The 22,271-nt window shown below is 36.2% G+C and overlaps 2 protein-coding genes across 5 annotated transcripts in view; one reads left to right on the forward strand and one right to left on the reverse strand.

Annotated features, from left to right (window-relative positions):
- Positions 1 to 7,072, forward strand: part of LOC136035481 (RNA-binding protein Musashi homolog 1-like) — a 121,299-nt gene extending 114,227 nt beyond the window's left edge. The window contains exon 3 of one of the 3 annotated variants that reach the window (XM_065717294.1): positions 5,070 to 7,072. In XM_065717294.1, the coding sequence (XP_065573366.1) occupies positions 5,070 to 5,900 (831 nt within the window). In that variant the 3' untranslated portion in view covers positions 5,901 to 7,072. The remainder of the gene's footprint in view (positions 1 to 5,069) is intronic. The other 2 variants (XM_065717295.1, XM_065717296.1) reach the window with 2 other exon arrangements.
- The window catches only part of LOC136035482 (normal mucosa of esophagus-specific gene 1 protein-like), a 113,760-nt gene that overhangs the window by 69,322 nt on the left and 22,167 nt on the right, over positions 1 to 22,271 (reverse strand). The window lies entirely within an intron of this gene.

Consider the following 22,271-nt stretch of genomic DNA (forward strand, 5'->3'; position numbering starts at 1 on the left):
TAATCTAATATCTAACTATATTGATATAATCGGTATATTTATCGATAAATAATATCTAATAATCGATCTTTGTTCTCTTCACGTATTTGGTGAATTATTTACGCTCATGAGATGATCTATTAATCAGTTTGCTAGTAATACGGTATAAATAAAATATCATTTGTTATTAGTTTTCTTATATTTTCCTGTTTGTTGCAATTGTTTCTTGACGTTAATTAGTATGGAGCTCTCCAATTTTGGAGATCTAAATTAATGGTGTTAGCAAACAGTGATTGGTTATTTACCTTGAAATATGATACCAAATTGTCAACATGATTAGTTTCCTCTTTGATTACTCAACGGCTTAAGCCAAAGCCCTTAAAAGCGGCAAAATCGGAAACGAATGTGTACATAGACGCTATATTTCGTTTTTAAACAATTTCCTGAATAAGCTTCGACCTATTGGTTCGATGCAATTAACGTTGCACCTGAACGTTGGGGACTGGGAACGTAAAACAGAATTAGAATATTTGGATTTTGGATTGTCAGAGATGATTTAGGAAAACCTAGGCAGTGAGTGTACAGTGGCCTGAATTTGTCCCATTTTTTAGTTTGACCGAACTCTTATCCATCTACAGTAAGGAACGGGCGTATTTCGTGACTTATTTTTCTAGTATCGTTCTTATATCTAGGGATGATGATCATAGTCATGGGTGGTCACAGTCAATTAGGGGAATTAGAAACAAGAATGGCCTTGAGACTCAAGTAATTTAAATATTTTCTCGGGGTTGGGTGTTCGGGATGACTCGTAAGGAATACTTCTGCTGGATCTTAAGCGAAAATTCTATCCTTCCGTTGCATGAGGGTGCGAATATAGTCCTACTCGTCTTCTTGCCTCTAATTGGATCCCCTCAGGCACTTACACAAGTGGGGTTGTGGACGTGATCCATCCCCCGTATTTTATTACTTCTCATATTTTCATATAGTTCTGTCTTCATCGTTTTCTGTCTGCCTTAGAGATGTGATCCCTACCGAAACAAAATACCCACATTTGTCCCTGGCGTCCCTGTTTGTGTGTGATGGAAAGAGGGTAGCTTTAATTCCAGAACGTACCCAATGCAATTCGTGTCGTCAAATTATTGTTTAATAATGGAGAAATTACGTTAAAAAAATGAACAAATAGCAGTGCCAACCCCCAACTCCCTTCTTGTAGTTATTCGTATGTCAAGGCACAGCTGTGGTATTTGGCTTCATGCCAAATACCTTCATTTGGATGACTATGGCTTCATTTTATTAATTCATTGAGTAAAATATCTGAAAATTATGAGCAGACAACGAAATACCGGTACCATTAATAGATAGCTAGAATGTTCCGTTAAAACTTGCTGTTATTTCATTTTGCTTAAAGGATCCCCTTTAGGCTAATTAAATGCGTCATTAGTCTATTGTCCAAAATTTAGAATTATATACAGAGAACGCAACAGACTTCTCGAAGTACCAAGCTGTTATCTGAGTCTGGCCCGAGGTAATTCGTTATTGCTTAGCAGAATGTTGAATATCTCTATGAGGTTAGATATTTTGTTTGGAGCAGTAGCAGCAATTGGACCGTTTCTGTCCAGTTGAACCAAGCCTATGGAAAGAATAGCGGAGAAAAATCAAACAGAAATCGACTGCTAATGGTGACAAACCTGTAACTTGGTGGTAAAATTCTAGGAAATTTTTGCATGTTTTATCATTAAAAAAAAACTTAGGTTTATTATTTACGTTCGTTTTCCTATGTGCTTGAGTACACATGATATTCGTAACTAAGCTATTTCACCTACATCGTACCTAGCATTTTCTAGGTTCTCTGAGATGATTGCCTGAAACTGCTTGCTAAGCCTTCTCGTAAGGACTGTTCAGACTTACATATAAACAATGGTAGTTATCTATTCTATAAAACACCCGAGGAAAAAGTCAACCGAGTGAAGTTTGATGACAATAAAATATGATGAGAATAGAAAACTTCTTAGCAAAATTGCGAAGGTCATTTATGAACTATTAAATTTGGAGCTCTGGTGTCGGCTGACCGTCTCAAAGACAAAGAAAAGCTCGTTATTAACGTGGTGATGAAAATAGTATACTTTATTAGCAAAACTGTGAAAACTACAACTTGGAATATGCTCCCAGAACGCGGAAATGTCCTCAAGAATCGTGTTAAAATGAACTCGACCTTCTACCTTTACTGCTGTCCACCACACATACTCTACTAAGCAAGAATGTAAATGATGGTGGGATGTACCTCGGTGCCATTTGTTCCTCCACATTGCGGAACCCCACATTCTCTGCTTTTTGGGTAGAGGCGCCAGTTTCTGGGTCGACAAAATTATTCTTGTGGTTCGCTTTTAATTGAATGAAACCTGCTTGTTCCAGCTTAGTTGTGTTCTAGCCCTTCCCATTATCTGAAATTATTTTTGATCCTGGCTCTATGTTAAGCTTAATTTGCTGGAGTAAAGTTTCTACTCCTCGGTCGGGGACCTCCACTAAAAATCTTTCATCGGTCTCCCGGCACACTCAACCAAACACCCACTGCTGCGGAAAGATTCTTCCTGCATTATTTTTCCTTTTTGTTAACAAGGATTCATCGATTTTCACTATGTGACCAATTCCTCCAATTTCCCCAAAATTTTTCTGTTGCACAGAAAACACGCACACTTTACATAATTTGAACATCCATGGTGAAACACCAAGTTTTAATCATAGTCAAAGAAAAGTAACCGATGTCCTCAAGAGTCGCGTTAATAATGAACTTTTCTTTGTCTTTGAGACGGTCAGCCGACGCCGAAGCTTTTCAATTTAATAATTCACAAATGACCTTCGCAATTTTACTAATAAAGGATACTATTTTCATCATATTTTATTGCCACCAAACTTCACTTCTTGCGTATGTTTTATGTAAATGACAAGTACCAATGTTTTTCCAGGATAAAGGGTTGTTGCCCAAAACAAAACACCAAGTCAATGGAAACACAATGATTTTGTACTCTTGCGAGAAGCAACATTTTTGGAAGTGTAACACTGTGTTCTGGGAACATATTTCCAAGTTGTGGTTTTCACAATTTTGCTAATAAAGTATTCTATTTTCATCATATTTTGTTTTTCTTTTCATAAGTTTTAACCAAACTCCACTTCGCAAGTATGTTTTATATAATAGACAAGTACAAAAAAATAAACTGTACGTCTAAAGCCCTTATTCTCCACGCCCGTTCATACTTGGAAAAATTTGTACACCAAATGTTTTCAATTATCAGTTAGTTGGAAGTTATTTTGTTAAATTTGCAGAGTCGGTACTCTTCTCTTTCCTGTAATGTAAAAGAAAAATCGGTTGATTTTCAATTTCATCAACTCATTTTTGGCCAAATAAAATATTAGGCCTACACTTTTCTTCTTTTCATTCTTAATTACACACTTGATGTGAAAGTCGGCAACCTCTGGGTTTAGTCCACTTATAATTTTTAGCATAAAAAATAGGACTCGCTTCCATTGATTTTTAGCACACTTGAGAGAAGCGTGTGCAAACTATCAGATTTTCGTGTAGGCTACAGGGTGCATAATTCTGTGAATTATACGCCTTATTCATTAGCGTGAAAGGTCTTGTTCTGGCTCCATTAGGTATTGTACCTATTACTGTGCTCCTGTTAAGTTCAAAGTGACTAAATGGGGAAAAAATCGAAGCGAACACCCAGTACGTCTCTCAAAATTATTTTCAGCGTCTATAATTCTTGGAACTTATTGACCCCCCATGCTGGAGAAACAGCCAAGGAGATCTACTAAATGGTTATTGAAGAAAACTTTTGATCCCTGATAAAGATAAGGAATAAATCTCTCCCGTTAAAGTAATAAAATAAACATTTGTAAAAAGAAAAAAAAGAAAATGGAAATGAATTTGTTTAAGATTCTTTCCTGGTATTTATTCTTAAGTCTACGCCCTTTAAGTCCCAAATCCTGGCTACATCCTTAAATGAAAATAAATAATGTGTTAAAGTGCCAGCGGTATCGAAATAAAAATTATTTATCCTTCCTTGATCTAATCTAGGTCAATTCATACCGGAAAATTGTGATTTTCTAAGAAATGATTTTCTTGTGATTTTCGATTTTCGAAAAAGTGTTTCTTTCGATTGCATCAAAACTATGAAGTTTTTAGGGAAGTATCACATTTTCGTCACCGTTGCCGCGCTAAAACTTGTAAAAAAAAGACGCACTAATTAGTTTAATTTTGGTAACGCATTTTTTCGTAAGATTTTTTTTCTGCCTGCTACAACGACGTAAATGCATATAGAGATCTTTCTCAGTAGAAAGTGAATTCCCGATTTTTTCCTAATTTTTGAAGTATATATGGTCAGGTATGGTTCTGAAGCGTGAGCGCTCCTTAAAACGGAGGAGGATTTGCTAGATGTTTTCCAGAGAAATTACCTACAAATTGTTTGAGAGACCTCAGTGACTGACCGTTTCTCAAACAGTAAGCTGTAGGAAAACCGAGGTTCAATCCTATCTGGGGCTTCATGTGACCTCTTAATACACACATGGTTTTAATACAACAAAATTACAATTAACAAATTAACAATCACATCAATTAACAAATTACAGCAATCAGATTTCATTGTCGTTGTCTTTGAGACTGCAATGGTAGGACAGTCGTGTACTTATCTGTTATAGCCACCACACTCAAGAAGTGAAGTTAGGTTAATCCTAATGAAATATACCCAAGTATGACGAAAATAAAATAAGTAACTAATAAGTAAATAAAATAACATTGTTAAGTAACAAAGTTATGGAAACTACAACAGAGAATGGTACTTGTATGATATATCCACTACCTAATATTCTACTAATATGTTTCTCTGACGCTCAATTCTAATCAGTCAAGTTGCTTTAATCACTAAAATCTATAAACGGTGTCTTACTTTATTAAATGCCGGTACTATCATTTAAAAAATGGTACAACTTGCTAGGTCCAAAAATGTATAATTTTTGCTAGCCAATTATATTGGTTTTTAACGTAAATAGGTAGTTTAAATAGGCATGACATTAATGGCCTTTTTCTATTTCAGAGAAGTCGTGGTTTTGCATTTATTACTTTCCAAGAAGCCAGCACAGTTGATAAAGTCCTCGCAATTCCATCGCACACTGTTGACGGTAAGAAAATTGACCCCAAGCATGCAACACCAAAGAATAAAGGCAAGTTAGCTGCAGCTGTTGCTGCTGCTGCCACTGGTCGCACACGAAAGATTTTTGTTGGGGGTGTTAGCCAAGACACAACTAATGAGGAAGTAAAAGCCTATTTTAGCCTATTCGGCAAAGTGCAAGAAGCTGTAATGCTTATGGATCAGCAGACAAAACGCCATCGTGGATTTGGCTTTGTCACTTTTGATGATGAAAATGTTGTTGATAGAATCTGTGATATTCACTATCACACAATAAAAAATAAGAAAGTGGAATGTAAAAAAGCCCAACCAAAAGAAGCTGCAGCAGCTATACAAAGTCAAGTACTGGCTGCAAAAAGACAAGCTGCGCTGACTAATCTAGCATTGTTAAATCCAGCTGCATCTTTGGGCTTGATTAATCCTCAGCTGGCTATTGCCCAAGCCCAAGCTCAGCTAGCTGCAGCTCAATCTGCAGCAGCAACTAAATTACTAAGCTCATATGCACCTTTAACAAGCTACAGATACTCTCCATATCCGCTGCCAGCTTTAGCTGGAGCTCAAAATGTTCCACCACAACTTGGTCAAAATTTTCAGCTTGCTCCAATTGGAGCAACACCGCAGGTCACTGCTGCACCAACTCTTCCAAGTGTTAGCTTGGCAAATGTGGATATGTCCAGTTTCCAGGCTATTGATTGGAGCAACATTTATGGAGGATTCAGTGGGATCTACGGAAATTAATGAAGTGAGTTGAATAGAAATGTGTGTCTCGAGTTTATCATTTGTGCCATTTTGTACGGCAACTTCTTGTCATTTACTTCTGATTTTCTTATAGCAATAAGGAAATGTATTTACATTTTGCAGCAAACGTAATCGATTTACTTCTGTGCAGCAATAAGTGCAGCTCAAGACTTACTGAAATCGGGCTTGTGATGGCGTACTTAGTTTTTTACAGTATTAGTGTTATTTTTCTCCGTCTTTCTTGCCGTTGGTTGGAAAATTCGAGATTAAGCCAACAAGTTGCAGCAGCTGATCTCACGTTCTATAAATATGAATGAAAGTACGTTTCTTTGTGAGGAGGGTATACCCTCATTCTGATTTTTTATTTTTTTGATTATTGTTCTTTTTTCGGTTGTTATCATTCACGACCATTAGCTACCTCTTTTTGATCCCCAATTTTTTCTTCTGTAGTAAAATCAATGCATTAAAGGTATGATACTTAATATACAAAGCTGGTTTCCAGGGTTGCCATGGGAAATTCTTGTTAGATTTCTTTCACGAATCTCATGTTTCAGCACAGAAAACGCCAATACTGATAAAAGTAGAATAAAGTGGGTCAGGAATACAAGTCTCCAAATATATTCACTTTTCCAATGTGACGACACAAAACAGTTTTTTTTAAACGCATCAGGAATTTGTTTATATGTTACTTTTTACTGGTTCGGCAGAAATTTCAGGGTGGGTTCAAATCCTGTCCCCTCCCTCCTCCCTGGTACGACCTTGGACAACACAGTTGATTTTTTTATACTCCTTGATAATGCATCATAAAATAGTGTGGCTGCAATTTTAATCACTAGAGATCTTGACAGAAATATCAGCTTCGCTCGCACAAAACATCAAAGAACCCTTTTGAAATTCCCCACTGTAGAAGCTTTCAGTGAAGTGAATCCAAGTGAAGCTTTCAAGTGAATCCAAATGTTTGGATCTAATCAATGGCATAATTTCAACAAAATACTGGGGGGGGGGGGGGCAAAGTTGGAGTCAACTTTACATAGAGGTAAAGATGCACTAAAAAAAAAAAAAAAAAAAATGATCCGTTTCTGTGGATGCTTGAATTATGCAGGCATATTTTGGTTTCGACCAGATTTTCAAAGAAACTAAACATATATATATATATATATATATATATATATATATATATATATATATATATATATATATATATATCTATATATATATATTTATATATATATATTTATATATATATATATTTATATATATATATATATTTATATATATATATATATTTATATATATATATATATATATATATATATATATATATATATACACTTGTTTCATCCTACGGTTTGAAAGAATGTCTCGGTATACCTCTTTAATTTTAATTTGTTTCCACAAAACGTCTACACGAGGACCTTGTTTGTGCTCTGAGTAATAGATTTCTTTGAATGAAAAGAAGGAAAAATCCATTGTAAGGTTGAAAACGACTGCTGCTTTGCGGCAAAAGACATTTTACTGTGAAAGAGAAGGGACTTGTGTGTCTCGCACTTTTTCCGCAATAAAGTCCAGTTTAGATGAAGTATTGACTTCTGATACATACAGGCATCATTTGATGATACACTAGTGGATCCAAGGGGCGGGGAACCCTGGGCCCCCAAGATTGTTTCTGGTGCCCTCATTCTTTTTCCTGTTTTTCACTTTTTTAAATAAATTTGTTGATTTAGTCAATTATTGGTTCCCACGTCAGGTTGCCCCCCCCCCCGAGATTTTGCTCTTGATCCGCCCATGTGATGATAACCTGTGTCCATCGAAATCGAATAAAAACGCCTGGAAAGGGATTTAGTGGGTTTCCATTCCCTGAAAAAAATTTCCCTGATTAACAGGATAGAGCTGTAAAAGGCCGTTTTTATAAAATATGTTTTGACTAAACAATATTTTTGTAATCTATAAAGGGTTATGATACCTCTGAATCTTTCGATTGTGATAAGTCTATATCTGTAACTTGCAGCAAAAAGACAAAGGTCTGTATCATTGGATTCATTAGTTTTGGATACATCGTGGTTGCGCCAGTTCACAAAAATCTAGCATGAGGGGGAAAAGCATTTTCTGTTAGGGCACAATTTTTAACGTTTTTTTTTATGAAAATACCGAAAAAGGTATTTCCAAGAAAATACCCATATAATATCATTCGGCCGACTGATTAAGCTCAACCTCATATATTGAATTATATCCCAATTGTCGTCTTATGTACAAGGTTTAGGACCATGTGGTCTTGAAAATGACATGCAAACCTTGCTGAGGGATAATTGAAGGAAGCCAGCTTTGTTTTCTTTTCTCTTTTTTCAGCGTTGAGTGCCAAAGTAACCTGACTCGATTATGGGTTCTTATGCATCACTTGAACCTATGCACTGTGATTGGGAGTATATAGATGATTATCCTTGTCCCTTCCCTTGTACCTGGAGTAGTAACCTACTCACTCCTTTTGAGTCTCAATATGTTTATATACTCCTTTGTAAATGAGCCACTCACTTGCCAAATCGGCTGACTCCTCAAAATAAACAGTAGAGAAATATATCTTGACTATATTATACAAGTCATTCAGTGGGGAAAAGTTGCTTTTTCTCGGCTTGTGACATGGTTGGATTTTTGATCGGGGGGGGGGGGAGCTACCAAATTAGTGAAGGGGCTTATCACCCATACAATATGTCTAAAGGTCTCAAATAAGGTTTTTCCTTTTACCTGTACATGCCCTGGTTTGAGGGTGAACAACGTATTCAAAAACTATCGGTTTATTCAATAAAATATGAAAAGTAGAATAAATGGAATTCAGTAAAGAAAAAGAACTGGAAAATATCTCACAACCTACTCAAGTAAATTCCTAAAATAAACGTTTAAATGTGATTTTATAAAATACGAACACAAGGAATAAAAAGTTATAGAAAAAAGCATCTTTCCGATGGTAAAATCCATTATGTCAGTTTGTTTATTGATCTTTATTAATATTCAATTTCATTATGGGCTGTGAAGTCAGTAGCTGAACCGCTGTTTGGGTAATAAAGTGAATAGAAACGAAACAGGAGTTAATCGATCTTGACTGTGGGGATGGCTTAAATATCCTTAAAACTCAAAAAAGGGTAAAACTCATCACAATTTTGACCTGGTTTTATCGACTTGATATATCACCGGTAGTGTTTTTTCTTTTTTTAAATTTTTTGTATTATCGCAAGTTGTGTCGATGTCTTGTAAATTTTTATATTCAAAAATAACACGATATGATGCATATACAGCCTTGTTCTTTTTCTTAATGTAGCATCACCTTGCAGGTAAGTAGTTAATAAATAAATGCTTATTATTGATTTCAAAGAGCATGGGTGACTTATAAAAGTGGAAAATGGCGCAGGTGTTACCAAAAACATCATTGCCTTCTAGGGTTTGGCGTTTCTTAGTGTTTTCTAGAGTATTAATAACGTAAATTAGTTTAACGAGCGAAATTACTGTAATATAAGGGGCTGTAATAATCTCATTTTCTGAGAAAAACAGAATTAAGAAGCTTGAATTTTGCCAAGAAATGTCAGATGCTAGATGGCATTGGTGATTTTTTGTTGTCGACGTTTGCGCCAGTATCAACTCTTACAAGTTGCCAATGCTCAATGATTTATTTGATGTAGTTTTACTTGCCTACACGATCGTACCCAGCTATTTTTTTTGAACTTTTTCAAAAAGAAGCTCAACAATGATTTTTCAGTGACTTAAATACTAGTTTCATCTATCGTTGACAACCTCAGAGTAGGTAAGGCCGTTCTAGAAGAGTGTTCGAGGGGGAGGAGACAAGCCTTCCACTAAAAAGCTGGAAAGTTTTCTACAGAACCCATAACTGTTATTTTACATAAATCGGAATTAATTAGACCCTAAATGAGGAATCCCAGCCCCTCCATATAATTTATATTCAATAGAATGATCTCCAAGACGTCCATAGGACCATTCCGGCTCGAAGGATCGAGCCGTCCTGGCCGAGTGGGTTGGTGTGCTGGATTCGGGATCCCTTGTCTGAGAGGACGCGGGTTCGAATCCCAGTGTACCCAATTCTTCAGTTTGGGACGGGGGTCAGTGGCGTGACTAAGCTTAGCCAAAGTCGACCCAGCTCTAAATGGGTACCTGGAGAAATCTGGGGAAGGTAAACAGGAAGGGTGTGCGAAAGCACAGGTTGGCTGGCCCCTAACCCCCCATTGCACTTCCTGGCTGAAGGGCCAAGAAACGGAGATCAGCACCGCCGGTACGGACTGTAAAGTCTAATGCCGTATCCTTTACCTCCTTACCTTACGATAGGACCATTGTCTTCAAGTTGGAAAATATGGGTCTTTTTTTTTCCCGCCCTTTGTGGGTAATCTGCTGCGTTCTTCGTGTGCTAATATGTATATATGTGAGTATTTTGAAAATGCCCATTGTCATAAAAATTAGTATTTTTGTCAACCCTTCGGCCTTCCCTCAGTTCCCCTGGGTACGATCGTGGCTGCCTATTTATGTGCATGGGGATGTGGTAGTCTTATTCAGTGGTCTGAAATTCCTAGATATTGTGTTTCTTTTATTTATTTTTGTATTATGGATGTGGCTTTTGCCAGTTCGTTTTGAAAATATATCCGATGGGCTGCCCGCTTTCTGTCACCTGGTGTACATCTCGAAGCGGCACGTGTATCGCACAGTTATGCCACACTTGGCAAACTCATCGCGCTTAGCACGTGCCTTCTGGTGTATGTGATGTCTGAAAGTAGGCGACCCCTTGAATATAGCACCTTAAAAGAGCACTATATATCCATAGGCTACTCTATTCTGTAATTCTTGCACTGTCTTGCTGTTTCTTCAACCTCGAATTCTCTGATCTATGTGAATAGCTTGTAGGTTTTTTAGTAAGGACAACTGACCTAGTACACCTCTTTCGGAAAATGTTTTTATGTTTTATTTTGCTTTTAAGCTGACCTTGGATCCATCCATCAAATATATTTACCTAGACAACCAAGTGCGTTACAGCCCAAAACCTCTGGGCTATTGCAATTTTGGTAAAGGAGTAGAAACGGGAAATTTTCCTCCAGCTGAGCTAATTCGCAAAATGCTACATTTGAATTTACATTTCAGTCGCTAATAGAATCATGGCAAATTGTCATTGTTCGGGCTGCATCATTCCAATTAGATTTTTGTGTCGTTCTGGTGAACCCCTTAACTACTCGCTAAAAGTTGTTATGAAAAGAATAAGTGCAAAACACGCCATCACCTGTGAAGCGACTTCACAGATTCTGGCTTTTTGCTACAAAAGTTACGGCTACAATTCTTGCAAGAATTTCCGCGCCATGTTTTGCTGCATTTGAATTTTGGCAGCATTTCTTGTCATGATGATAGTGCGAAAAATCCTACTTTAAAGGTGTTGGTAACTAGAATGATGCTGAAGGTCGAACTAGAATAACGCAAATTAGAAAAAGAAAAGATAACCCTACCCAAACGATGTCCTTTTGTTGTCGGGATTGGATATTCCAACCCAAACCCATGTCTACCCAAACCCTACCCATACGATGTCCTTTTGTTGTCGGAGTTGGAAGTTTATGTTATTCAAGTTTTATTAAATGTAATGACGATCTTCGAATTATTGCTTAGCTCTTTAATGCCAACTCGTAATTTTTGGGATATTTGGTTAAAGTTTCGGGCTACGTTATTTCTCCAACGGTACACATAACCCCTAGGACAGTTTTCCTTATTAATTAGATGTACGTAGATGTAGATTAGTAGTCAACTTAATAGAACATTTGATTTTCTTGTAGTTTTCATAGATAAATAAATAGCATGTAGTTACAATTATCGCTTTTGTTGTTCAATGTCTCTTCTTTTCTCTTCTTTTTACACGAAACTAACGTGATTATGGCAGACTAAAACGTATATGGCTTACTCGTCAAGGGTGTTGTCAAAAGAATTCAAGATGGATTCTACATCTTTACTGCTTAGGCAGTATACTCGCTGATAAATGGTATTACTTTTTAATTCCTGTACTTGGTAAGTTGTAACACCCAGCCAATCACATAGGCTACACAATGGGTATCTAAAGTTATTATTCCTCTTGGAGTATTTTTACAATCAAAGCCAAGTGGTTTCTAAACGTCAGAAGAGAGTGGAGAAGAGGAGGGATAATTTGAAATACCATTTGCATTACTGCAAATTACTTTATAATTAATGAATAAAAAGCTCCAAATCAGCGCTGCATTATAGCTAACTAATGAGCGAAAGGAAATTTATTTGTGTTATTGCCTTCTAAAATTAAATGAAAAAGTTACAGATCGGGACATCCATTGGGACTCGGCCTCCTTAAAGTCACAATTCTCTTGATTTTCTGGGAAGTTCTTGTTCAAATTATCAAAAAAAAAAATTGTCCCCATCTTCCCCCCCCCCCAAAAAAAAAAAGAAAACCGCAATTGCGCTTGTAAGAAATGGGGGTTGATATGAATTAGTCCGGCAAGATGGAATAGGTGGTTTAAACCATTGTAAACAAATTGAAAAAAATTGCTATAAAATAATGTCTTTATGTGGTCATTCCTTCTTGGTTCCAGTCTACATTAGTGCATACAATAGTTAACACGTTGAGGAAAAAGTTTGTCTTGTTGAGGGGAAGTTAAAACGCCTCGGTTTTAAATTAGACTATTACTTTTTCATATTATTAATAAATTTAATTTTATTTTTATTCAATGTATTTCTAAGGGTTATATTAAACATCTAATATTTCGCGATAGCCTTAATGCCATCTTGAAAAGTAAATCTTTATGATTGTTTACGTAATCCCGTAAAACCTTTCACACTATCACAAGATCGTCAAGTGGAGCGGGACATCCCCTATAGGTCTTTTACCCCCTACCCGTGTTTTGATAAGTACTTTTTTTCGGTATTTGCGTAAAAAAGGGCCTCTTAGATTTTGAGTAATATATCCACCCTACAACGTTTTTGTGAAATGGTACCACTGAACTAGCATAACAAGACCGCGTTATTCTGTGTAATCTTAGGGGGCACAGTTTGTCTAACGTAAACAGTGTCAAACAGATGAGCCCTATTTAGAATTTTAGTGTATATAATTTTATGCTAAATTATGGAAGTAAATTGTTAAGTAACGAAATGGAATTTCTTGATGAGCAATTAATAAATTTTGAAAACAAAGTATTAAAAATCCTTCAGAAAGCTTAGAACATTTTATCAAAGCTTAATTTCTATATCCTTTCCCCATTTCTAATTTTGACTAATTTTTTGACAGTTTTAAAGATTTCATACGATGGTTTCATGGATTTCTGCTTCAGCCTAATATAAAAGGACCTTTGAAACATCATCTATAGCTAATGGTTCATATTGGCAGATCATATTGGGTCGTTTAAAGTAAAATTAAAAAAAAACATTTGTTGGGAGTGGGGAGTTAAATTATATATATATATATATATATATATATATATATATATATATATATATATATATATATATATATATATATATATATAGTAACTACTTAGCATAGAAAACTATATACATAGCGTGAAAGTAACTTCAAACCGATGGAAAAAACATTCCAGCTTGAGAAACGACCTTAGTGTAAATAAATTAAAATTTCTTTTACTATATTTTATATTCCATGTTAATGTTCAGATCAAGTTATTAGCAGGTTAAAATGTTGGATAATTTACTGGCAAAACTTCTTGAAAAATAACTAAATACACCGCATCTCGGGAGTCTCTTGGGCAGTCCAAGGTATTACCACTTAATAGCAATTAAATAATAATAAAAAAACAAGTTTTTTTTAACTGAAAGCAAGGAGCGACATTAACACTTAAAACGAACAGAAATTACTTCGTAAATAAAAGGGGCTGCTTCCTCATCAACGCCCCGCTCTTTATGCTAAAGTTTGACTCTTTCTCTCAACTCTTCTTTTTAAAACAGTAAAAAACTTCGGCGTAAAGAGCGAAGCGTTGATGAGGAAGCAGCCCCTTTCATATAAGAAGTAATTTCTGTTCGTTTTAAATGTTAATGTCGCTCCTTACTTTCAGTTAAAAAACTTGGTTTTTTTATTTAATTTCTGAACGTTTTTGAATCAATGCATGTTTTGACTTTGGATCTCCGCAGAGGAATAATTAAAACGAAATTTGCACATTTATTTTTTTGGCGGAAAGAGCGACTTAATAATACTTAAGCGTAAAGAGCGAGGTATTAGGAGGAGGTGAGTGCCTCATATGCGTAATAATTTCTGTTCGTTTTAAGTTTTAATGCTGCTCCTTACTTCCAGTTGAAAAAACTTTCATATTTATTTTTTCAATGTTTTTTTAAATAATGCTAGAAAATCCTGCACTCCCCTCCTGGAAATTTTCTTCCCCCATGACAAATTCCTCGATGGAAAGTTCCCTCAACATATCCCCCTCTTCTCAACCCCTCCCCCAACCAAAAACTCCCCAAGAAAACGTCTATACACTTCCCAATAACCATTACTATATGTAAGCACTGGTCAAAGTTTGTAATTTGTAGCCCCTCCCACGGGGACTGTGGGGAGTAAGTCGTCCCCAAGACATAGTTATAAGGTTTTTTGACTACGTTGAATAAAACGGCTATCTCAGAATTTTGATCCGTTGACTTTGGGAAAATAATTAGCGTGGGAGGGGGCCTAGGTACCCTCCAATTTTTTTGGTCACTTAAAAAGGCCACCAGAACTTTTCATTTCCGTTAGAATGAGCCCTTTCGCAACATTCTAGGACCACTGGGTCGATTCAAGTTGCAATCTAATAACAAAAGAAATCTTGATCCAAGTTCTAGTCAGTTAGATTGTGAAAAAAACGAGCACGGGTTGGGCTTCCTTTCGTGATTATCAAAAACTGTAACATTTTTATTGAGAATATTTTACGGAACAAATATTTTCCTCTTACAAAGAGGAAACTTAAAAATGTTGGAAACAAAGTGTAGTATTAGATAGTCAGGGTGTGCAAATTTGCTTCAAACTACCACTTGTCTGCGTAAATTCTCTTAAGGGGGGGATACTGTACCAAAATTTAGGGAACTTGTGAAAGTTCCTTGCCAGAAAAGCATAATTTATCCAATAGTATTTTAAAACTTTTGGCATTCCAAGCTCGGAAGTGTGGAGGGGAGGGGGTATAGCACCACTCGTGTTTCCCAACTGACACCGATGGGTCGTCTATTTCATGGATTGAGCAGTTTTGATAACATCGCTATCCAGCTCATCTGAATCAAATTTCTAGTTTTTGCGAAACCACATTAAAGGTTGTGATCTGCTATTTAAATAATAGTAATTCACATTTATGACCCTTGTGGTTGTGGTTCAAAATTTTAAAAAGCACATTGTAACTTAATTTAAAATCTGCTCCGACAGGCACCAGGTGGCTATAGCGACCCAAAATTTTTTAAATCGAAATGTATTGCTTGTTAAACAATAAAATTTATGTCTTTATAATTGCAGTGCAAGAATATGCCTATTGTAAAAACAATAGTTTTATGATAAGGCAAGAACAAATTCCGATTGAAATTGAAATTATTCGTATTTCGAGCTCTTTTTTGTGACAATGGGCCCAAATGATTTAGCCTCTGGTCTTTCAAAGGTACGAGAAAAGAAAATAAGGTATGCAATATCAATGATATGGTTTCGTTACTCATAGAGTACGTTCCAGCTTTGACAAAAGTTAATAATATTTGATATAAACTTATTGTGCCATTCCAGGTAAAAGCGAATAGCTGCTGGAATGATAGGAAACTAAATTCGTGCTGTTGTTTGAATACATTTTTGTGAATGCGGTTAACTAGAATTTTCAGCATATTAATTTCTGCGTAATCGTCGTCAGATAGGGGAAAATTGAGGTAAATGACCAATTATATGCAAATTAATGAGTATTGACCCATTAACACTCATTTTTATATTTTACTCATTAAGGTCGCTCAAACTTTAATGATCATTATAATGAGTATTAAGGTATTAGTTAATTTTTTGTAACGGATTTTTTTTTACCATCAGTAAATGAATTAGATTAAAAACAGGTTTTCAGGAATTCCTCTTTTAATCTACAAAGTTGTATGTGATATAACCCTGAATAAAAAGAGAGCAACCAACCAATTTTGGCTCCAGTAATATTTAGATTTTGAATTTGCTTCCTTGACTCATGTATAAGACGTTATATTATCATAAAAATTGAAGTCTGGTAAAAATAAAAACACCAATCTTTCACCCCCTTAGTTCTATGACTATCTACCTTAGTTCTGCCCTAGGAATGAGGTATTATAGATATACTTATCTATCAACAAATGAACTGACATCATTTTTCTACAATCATAAAAAGGGCTTATGCCAGATTTGCCTCTCACTCACACGGACTATCTGCCTTGGCTTTTTCTACAATTAGTCGTGGCTCGGAAGTCCACAACTACTTGATTTTAATTCAAAGTCAACGTATCCCCTGACGGATCCTCTGGTATCCCCTCCCCCTCCCCCTTACCCTTATGGCCGAAAAGTCACAAAAGATGTGCTTAGAACAAAAATTATTTCTTATATTTGGCAATGGACAGATTTTATTTTCACAGTGTACTTGAGAGAAAACATCCTTTTCTTTCAGAGAAAACTGTTTACTTTTATCCGTAAAGAACACCTGAAAATAGTCACTCTTGAGTTAAAAATCAGCTTGACTGCTTTATTTATCATTTAGTTGTATAATTATCTAACAATGAATTTAATGTAGCTTGTCACGCTTGAATTGACACTTATATATTTTTTAAAAGACACTGTTGTGACATACACAATGGTGCATACGTGGAGCTTTCTTTCTTGAAACTTCTTTTAAAAATATCCCCTAAAATAGGCGAGTTATATGGAGATATAAGATAATATTGAACAAATTGTAAAAAATAGGACTTTTAGAAGGGCGGCAAGGCTATCCATTCCTATACCCTCTTCCTTCTTCCTCCTGGGCCCGTTCCTTCATAAACCTTAACAAAAGACAAAAACTAATGCAGCAAAATTTATTCCCTTTATCAAAATAAAGGGAGATGGTATAACTGCTTGCACATGATTAGTACTCACTGAATGTGCCGCATTGTGCAAGCAGCAAAATCTATGGCTTCATTTCACCACGAGTGCCTAGGTACAACAGTTGATTATGTAGGCAGCTGGCAATGTATAAAATATTCGGCAGATATCGTATGCTGTATCCTTTATTTCATTAGACCCCATGGAAAGAGTAAATCTTAGCTTTGATATTTCAAATATTTGATATCTTTTATTCATAGTGTTCCAGTCCCCTTTTTATGGCACTTGGTATTAACCAAGTGACATATAGCGATCGCAAATTCTGTCTGTCTCGGTTTTACTACTTTAGGTACTTCCAGGTAAGCTAGGACGACAAAATTTGGCAGGCGTATCAGGGACCGGGCCAGATTAAATTAGAAATAGTCGTTTTCTCGACTTGACCATCTGGGGGGAGTCCGTTAATTCGGAAAAATGAAGTATTTTTAACTTACGAACGGGTGATGGGATCTTAATGAAATTTGATGTTTGGAAGGATGTCGTGTCTAAGAGCTCTTATTTTAAATCCTGTCCAGATCCGATGACATTGGGAGGAGTTGGAGGGGGGACCTAAAATCTTGGAAAACGCTTAGAGTGGAGGGATCGGGATGAATCTTGGTGGGAAAAATAAGAAGAAGTCCTAGATATGTGATTGACATAACCGGAACGGATCTGTTCTGTTTCGGGAAGTTGGGGGGGGGGGGTAATTCTGAAAAATTAGAAAAAGTGAGGTATTTTAACGTACGAACGGGTGATCAGATCTTATTGAAATTAAATGTTTGGAAGGATATCGTGTCTCAGAGCTCTTATTTCAAAACCCGACCGGATCTGGTGTCATTGGGGGTGGGGGCTAAAATCTTGGAAAACGCTTAGAATGGAGGGATCGTGATGAAACTTGGTGGGGAAAATAAGCACAAGTCCTAGATACAGGATTGACATAACCGGATGGATCCGCTCTCTTTGGGGGAGTTGGGGTGGACGGTTAGTTCTGAAAAATTATAAAAATGAGGTATTTTTAACTTACGAAGGAGTGATCTGATCTTAATGAAATTTGATGTCTGGAAGGATATCATGTCTCAGTGCTCTTATTTTAAATCCTGACTGGATCTGATGAAGGGGGGGTTGGCGGGGGGCGGAACCTAAAATCTTGAAAAAACGCTTTGAGTGGAGGAATCGGTATGAAACTTGGTGAGAAAAATAAGTACAAGTCCTAGATACGGGATTAGCATAACCAGAACGGCTCTGTTCTCTTTGTTGGAGTTGGAGGGGGGGTTAATTCTAAAAAATTGGAAAAAATGAGATATTTTTAACTTACGAAAGAGTAATCGTATCTTAATGAAATTTTATATTTAGAAGGACCTCGAAACTCAGATCTCTCATTTTAAATACCGACCGGCTCCAGTATCATTAGGGGGGGGGACTGGAAATCTTGGAAAACACTTAAAGCGGAGAGACCAGGATGAAACTTGGTGGAAAGAATAAGCACAAGTCCAAGATAGGTGACTGACATAACCGGATCCGCTCTCTTTGCTAGAGTTGGGGGAAGGGGGGTAATTCGGAAAAATTAGGAAAAATGAGGTATTTGTAAATTACGAATGGGTGATCAGATCCTAATGAAATTTGATGTCTAGAAGGATATTGTGCTTTAAAACTCTTTTTTTAAATCCCGACCAGATCCGGTAACATCGAAGGGAGTTGGAGGGGGAAACTGGAATTCTTGGAAAACGTGAAAATCGAGGTATCTTACGAATGGGTGATCGGATCTTAATGAAACTTGATATATAGAAGAATCTTATGTCTCAGATGCTCCATATTCGATTCGACTCATATCCAAGGATATACCGGGTTGGAGGGTGGAAACAGAAATCTTGGAAAACGCTTAGAGTGGAGAGATCGGGATGAAAGTTGATGGGAAGAATAAGCACAAATTATAGATACTAGATTGACATAATTGGTACGGATCCGTTCTCTTTGGGGGAGCCGGGGGTTGTTAATTTGGAAAAATTTGAAAAATAGAGGTATTTTTTACTTGAGAAAGGGTGAACGAATCTTAATGAAATTTTATATTTAGAAGGAACTCAGAGCTCCTACTTCAGATCCCGACCAGGTCTGTTGACATTGGGGGGAGTCGGAGGGGGAAACCGGAAATCTTGGCAAACGCTTATAAATGTCGTAGATACGTGATTTACGTAACCGGACTGGATCCGCTCTCTTTGAGTTAGGATGTGGGGTTCAGTGCTTTGGCGAGTTTGGTGCTTCTGGACGTGCTAGGACGATGAAAATTGGTAGGCATGTCAGGGAGCTGCACATATTGACTTGATAAAGTTGTTTTCCCCTATTCGACCATCTGGGGGGCTGAAGGGAGAGGAAAAATCAGAAAAATTGGGGTATTTTTAACTTACGAGTTTGGGTGATCGGATCTTAATGAATTTTGATATTTAGAAGGACCTCGTGACTCAGAGCTCTTATTTTAAATCCTGACCGGCATTAAGCCTCTGATTTTCCTTTTAAAGCAATCTATTGATTCTTAGAATTTTGCTAGAGCTCATACTATATGAGCTCTTGGCTCTTCCGACCTCGTCACAAGTGCCATATGAGCTCTTAGCTCTTGTATAGTTTCCATGGCGAACAAAATCATCTACAATGAGCCTTGCTCTATTTCATTTAGGAGTTTATCCGGCCCGACGACATGGCCGTAATTTGCTATGAAGAATGAGAAAACTGCCCCCCCCCAGGATCAAGTTTGACCCCCAGACCTGAATTTCCTCCCCCCCCCCCCCTCTGCAGACGAAATTTAGTTTCTGCAAAAAATCTTGTCTAAGATAAGCCAACATAATTCATGTATCCAAATAAACAGGTCGGTTTTCTTTAGTATATCTTTGGCTTTATGGTAATATATGGATCCTTTTTCAATTTTCACTGCCATTTCCACTTGATTTAGAAAATCGGCTCCAACTTTGCTTCCCCCCCCCCAATATTTTGACGAAATTATGCCACTGTCATATTACACAAGAAACTCCAGAGAGGGGATAAAGACTGTCATGCTTCATCCTAAACACCCTATCATTGGAAACAAAAACACATCTTAACAACCTTTATATAAAAGCTAACGTGAATTTGTATGTTTTCTGGTCTATTTTCTCATTTTTGCTCCATCATTTTGTTTTATTCAGTTTTCTTGTTACTATTTTTTTTTATGTTTTAGTTTCTCAATCTATTTTGGATTTTCATTGATAAAGGTTTCCAGTGACATAAGAAATTATGTCAAAATGCTTAGAAAAGGCTCCGTGAGACGATTCAAGATCCTACGTGTGGTCTTTTTTTTAAATAATATAATATTGTGGTCTTTTTTTAAATAAATTATAATATAATGTATATTTTAAAATAATAATTTTTTATGACGTAAGAAATTATGTCAAAATGCTGAGAAAAGGCTCCGCGACACGATTCAGGATCCTACATGTGGTCTTTTTTTAAATAACATAATATTGTGGTCTTTCTTAAAATAAATATAATATAATGTATATTTTAAAATAATAAATTTTTTTACATAAAAAATTATGTCAAAATGCTTAGAAAAGGCTCCGTGTCACGATTCAAGATCCTACATGAGGTCTTTTTTTAGGCTTTAAAATTAAGAAAAGACATTTATGTATTTTCATATTTATAATGCTTTACGCAAAAATTACTTTTGAAAAATCAGTTGTTTTTTCTTTTTTTAATCTGTCGTGTTTATCAGACAACAAAGAATTCTTAAAACACGAAGAACAACAAGTCTTGCAATAAATGAAACTGGCTTCGGGGGGTTTTCAAATTCCTCGGGTTGACTACAAATCGCCGAATCATCCATTTGATTTTTAGAATTTTATAATTACGAATAGGCCTAGTAAACATGCTTTATCTCTCGTATCATGACTTGCCGCTTAGCGGTGTTAAGTGGCTTTCACACTACGAACGTAATTTTTAATGCTAAGTGGTTAAGTTACGTTAAATTACGAATAGCTTTTCACACTTAAGAAAGCCCTTTCAACCTAGGCTACATTAAAAATCCATATAAGCATTAAAACTACCATCTAAAATCATGCTAATTTTCAAAAGCAAGCTATTCCAATGTTAAAATGGAGTTAAGAGATTGAAACTTGTAATAGAATGTGAAAGGCTTTATAGGAATAGTATATTAATTCATTCTAGAATTTATTACTTGCTCATCGATAAATTCCATTTTGTTACCACTTTGTTTGCTCTATTTAACATAGCACAAAATTACGCAAAATAGGGTTCGATGTTGATCTCAGAGTCTACTGCAGACGCCTACGGTACCGATAAATCGGATCCATGAGATTGCATGACGTAGTCTTATTTTATTTTATTTATGCGACTGTGGTGTCGCGTGAAGGCGACACCACATACTTGTTTACTTTTAAAAAAAAGCTGGCTAGGTAAAATTTGCTTGCAGACGGAGGCTCCCAAATCATTAAGTTCTTATATTTTAGACCAACCACTCCTGAAAAATTCGTCTGAAAAATTATACAAATGCTGACAATCATTTACTGAATCACCTGTACGGGGCAAAATTCGGGGCTACTTTCTTTCTTTGTTGTGGTGTCAGTTCATCGAAATTTAGGGGAAAGAGGGCTGGGCAAAATTAGATTTTTTAATTTTGGTGGATGTAAAATCTTGGGGGATGCCTCCTTCTCAGTTGGCACCACTATACAGAAGGAGCAAAGGATCGTCAGTTTAGAAACTCGGTTAATGTCTTCCGAGTCACTTCGATGATTCAAGCAAGACTTGCGTTTTCAGTTGCTGGTCATCGTGACAGTTACAAGGTGGTTGCAGGACATTTTGCAACAGATAAGGTTACTTTGAGTCTTCTTAAATCAAGTATGTTTCGTCGAAGCATCGAATTGAGCATTAAGGGAACCTTGCGATTCAACACTGTGTTACTATAGGGGTCAAATGAGTAGCTGAAGTTTTGGAGAGTTTTTGTTGTTGCCAATTTTTGGGAATCCTTGCAATCTTGTCTAAAGTAAGTTTACTTAAAACTATTTAACCATTCCCTCTTATATGAATTTGAAAATTTTATTCATTCCAAAAGGGGTTTATTTTAAAACTTAAAGTAGGCTTCTATGGAGCAATGCATATTCCAGAACATACTATACAAATATTTAACTTATTCTGACCCTTTGGTAATAGGAATAAAGAATTTATATCGGATGTTTATAGAACTACGAATGACTCGTTAGTAGACATGACGGACCGGATTTATGGTAAAGAAATACAGTAACAATTCATAGGTTAAATTAATT

Source organism: Artemia franciscana, chromosome 14 (assembly GCF_032884065.1).
Source record: "Artemia franciscana chromosome 14, ASM3288406v1, whole genome shotgun sequence".
Lineage (NCBI taxonomy): Eukaryota > Metazoa > Arthropoda > Branchiopoda > Anostraca > Artemiidae > Artemia > Artemia franciscana.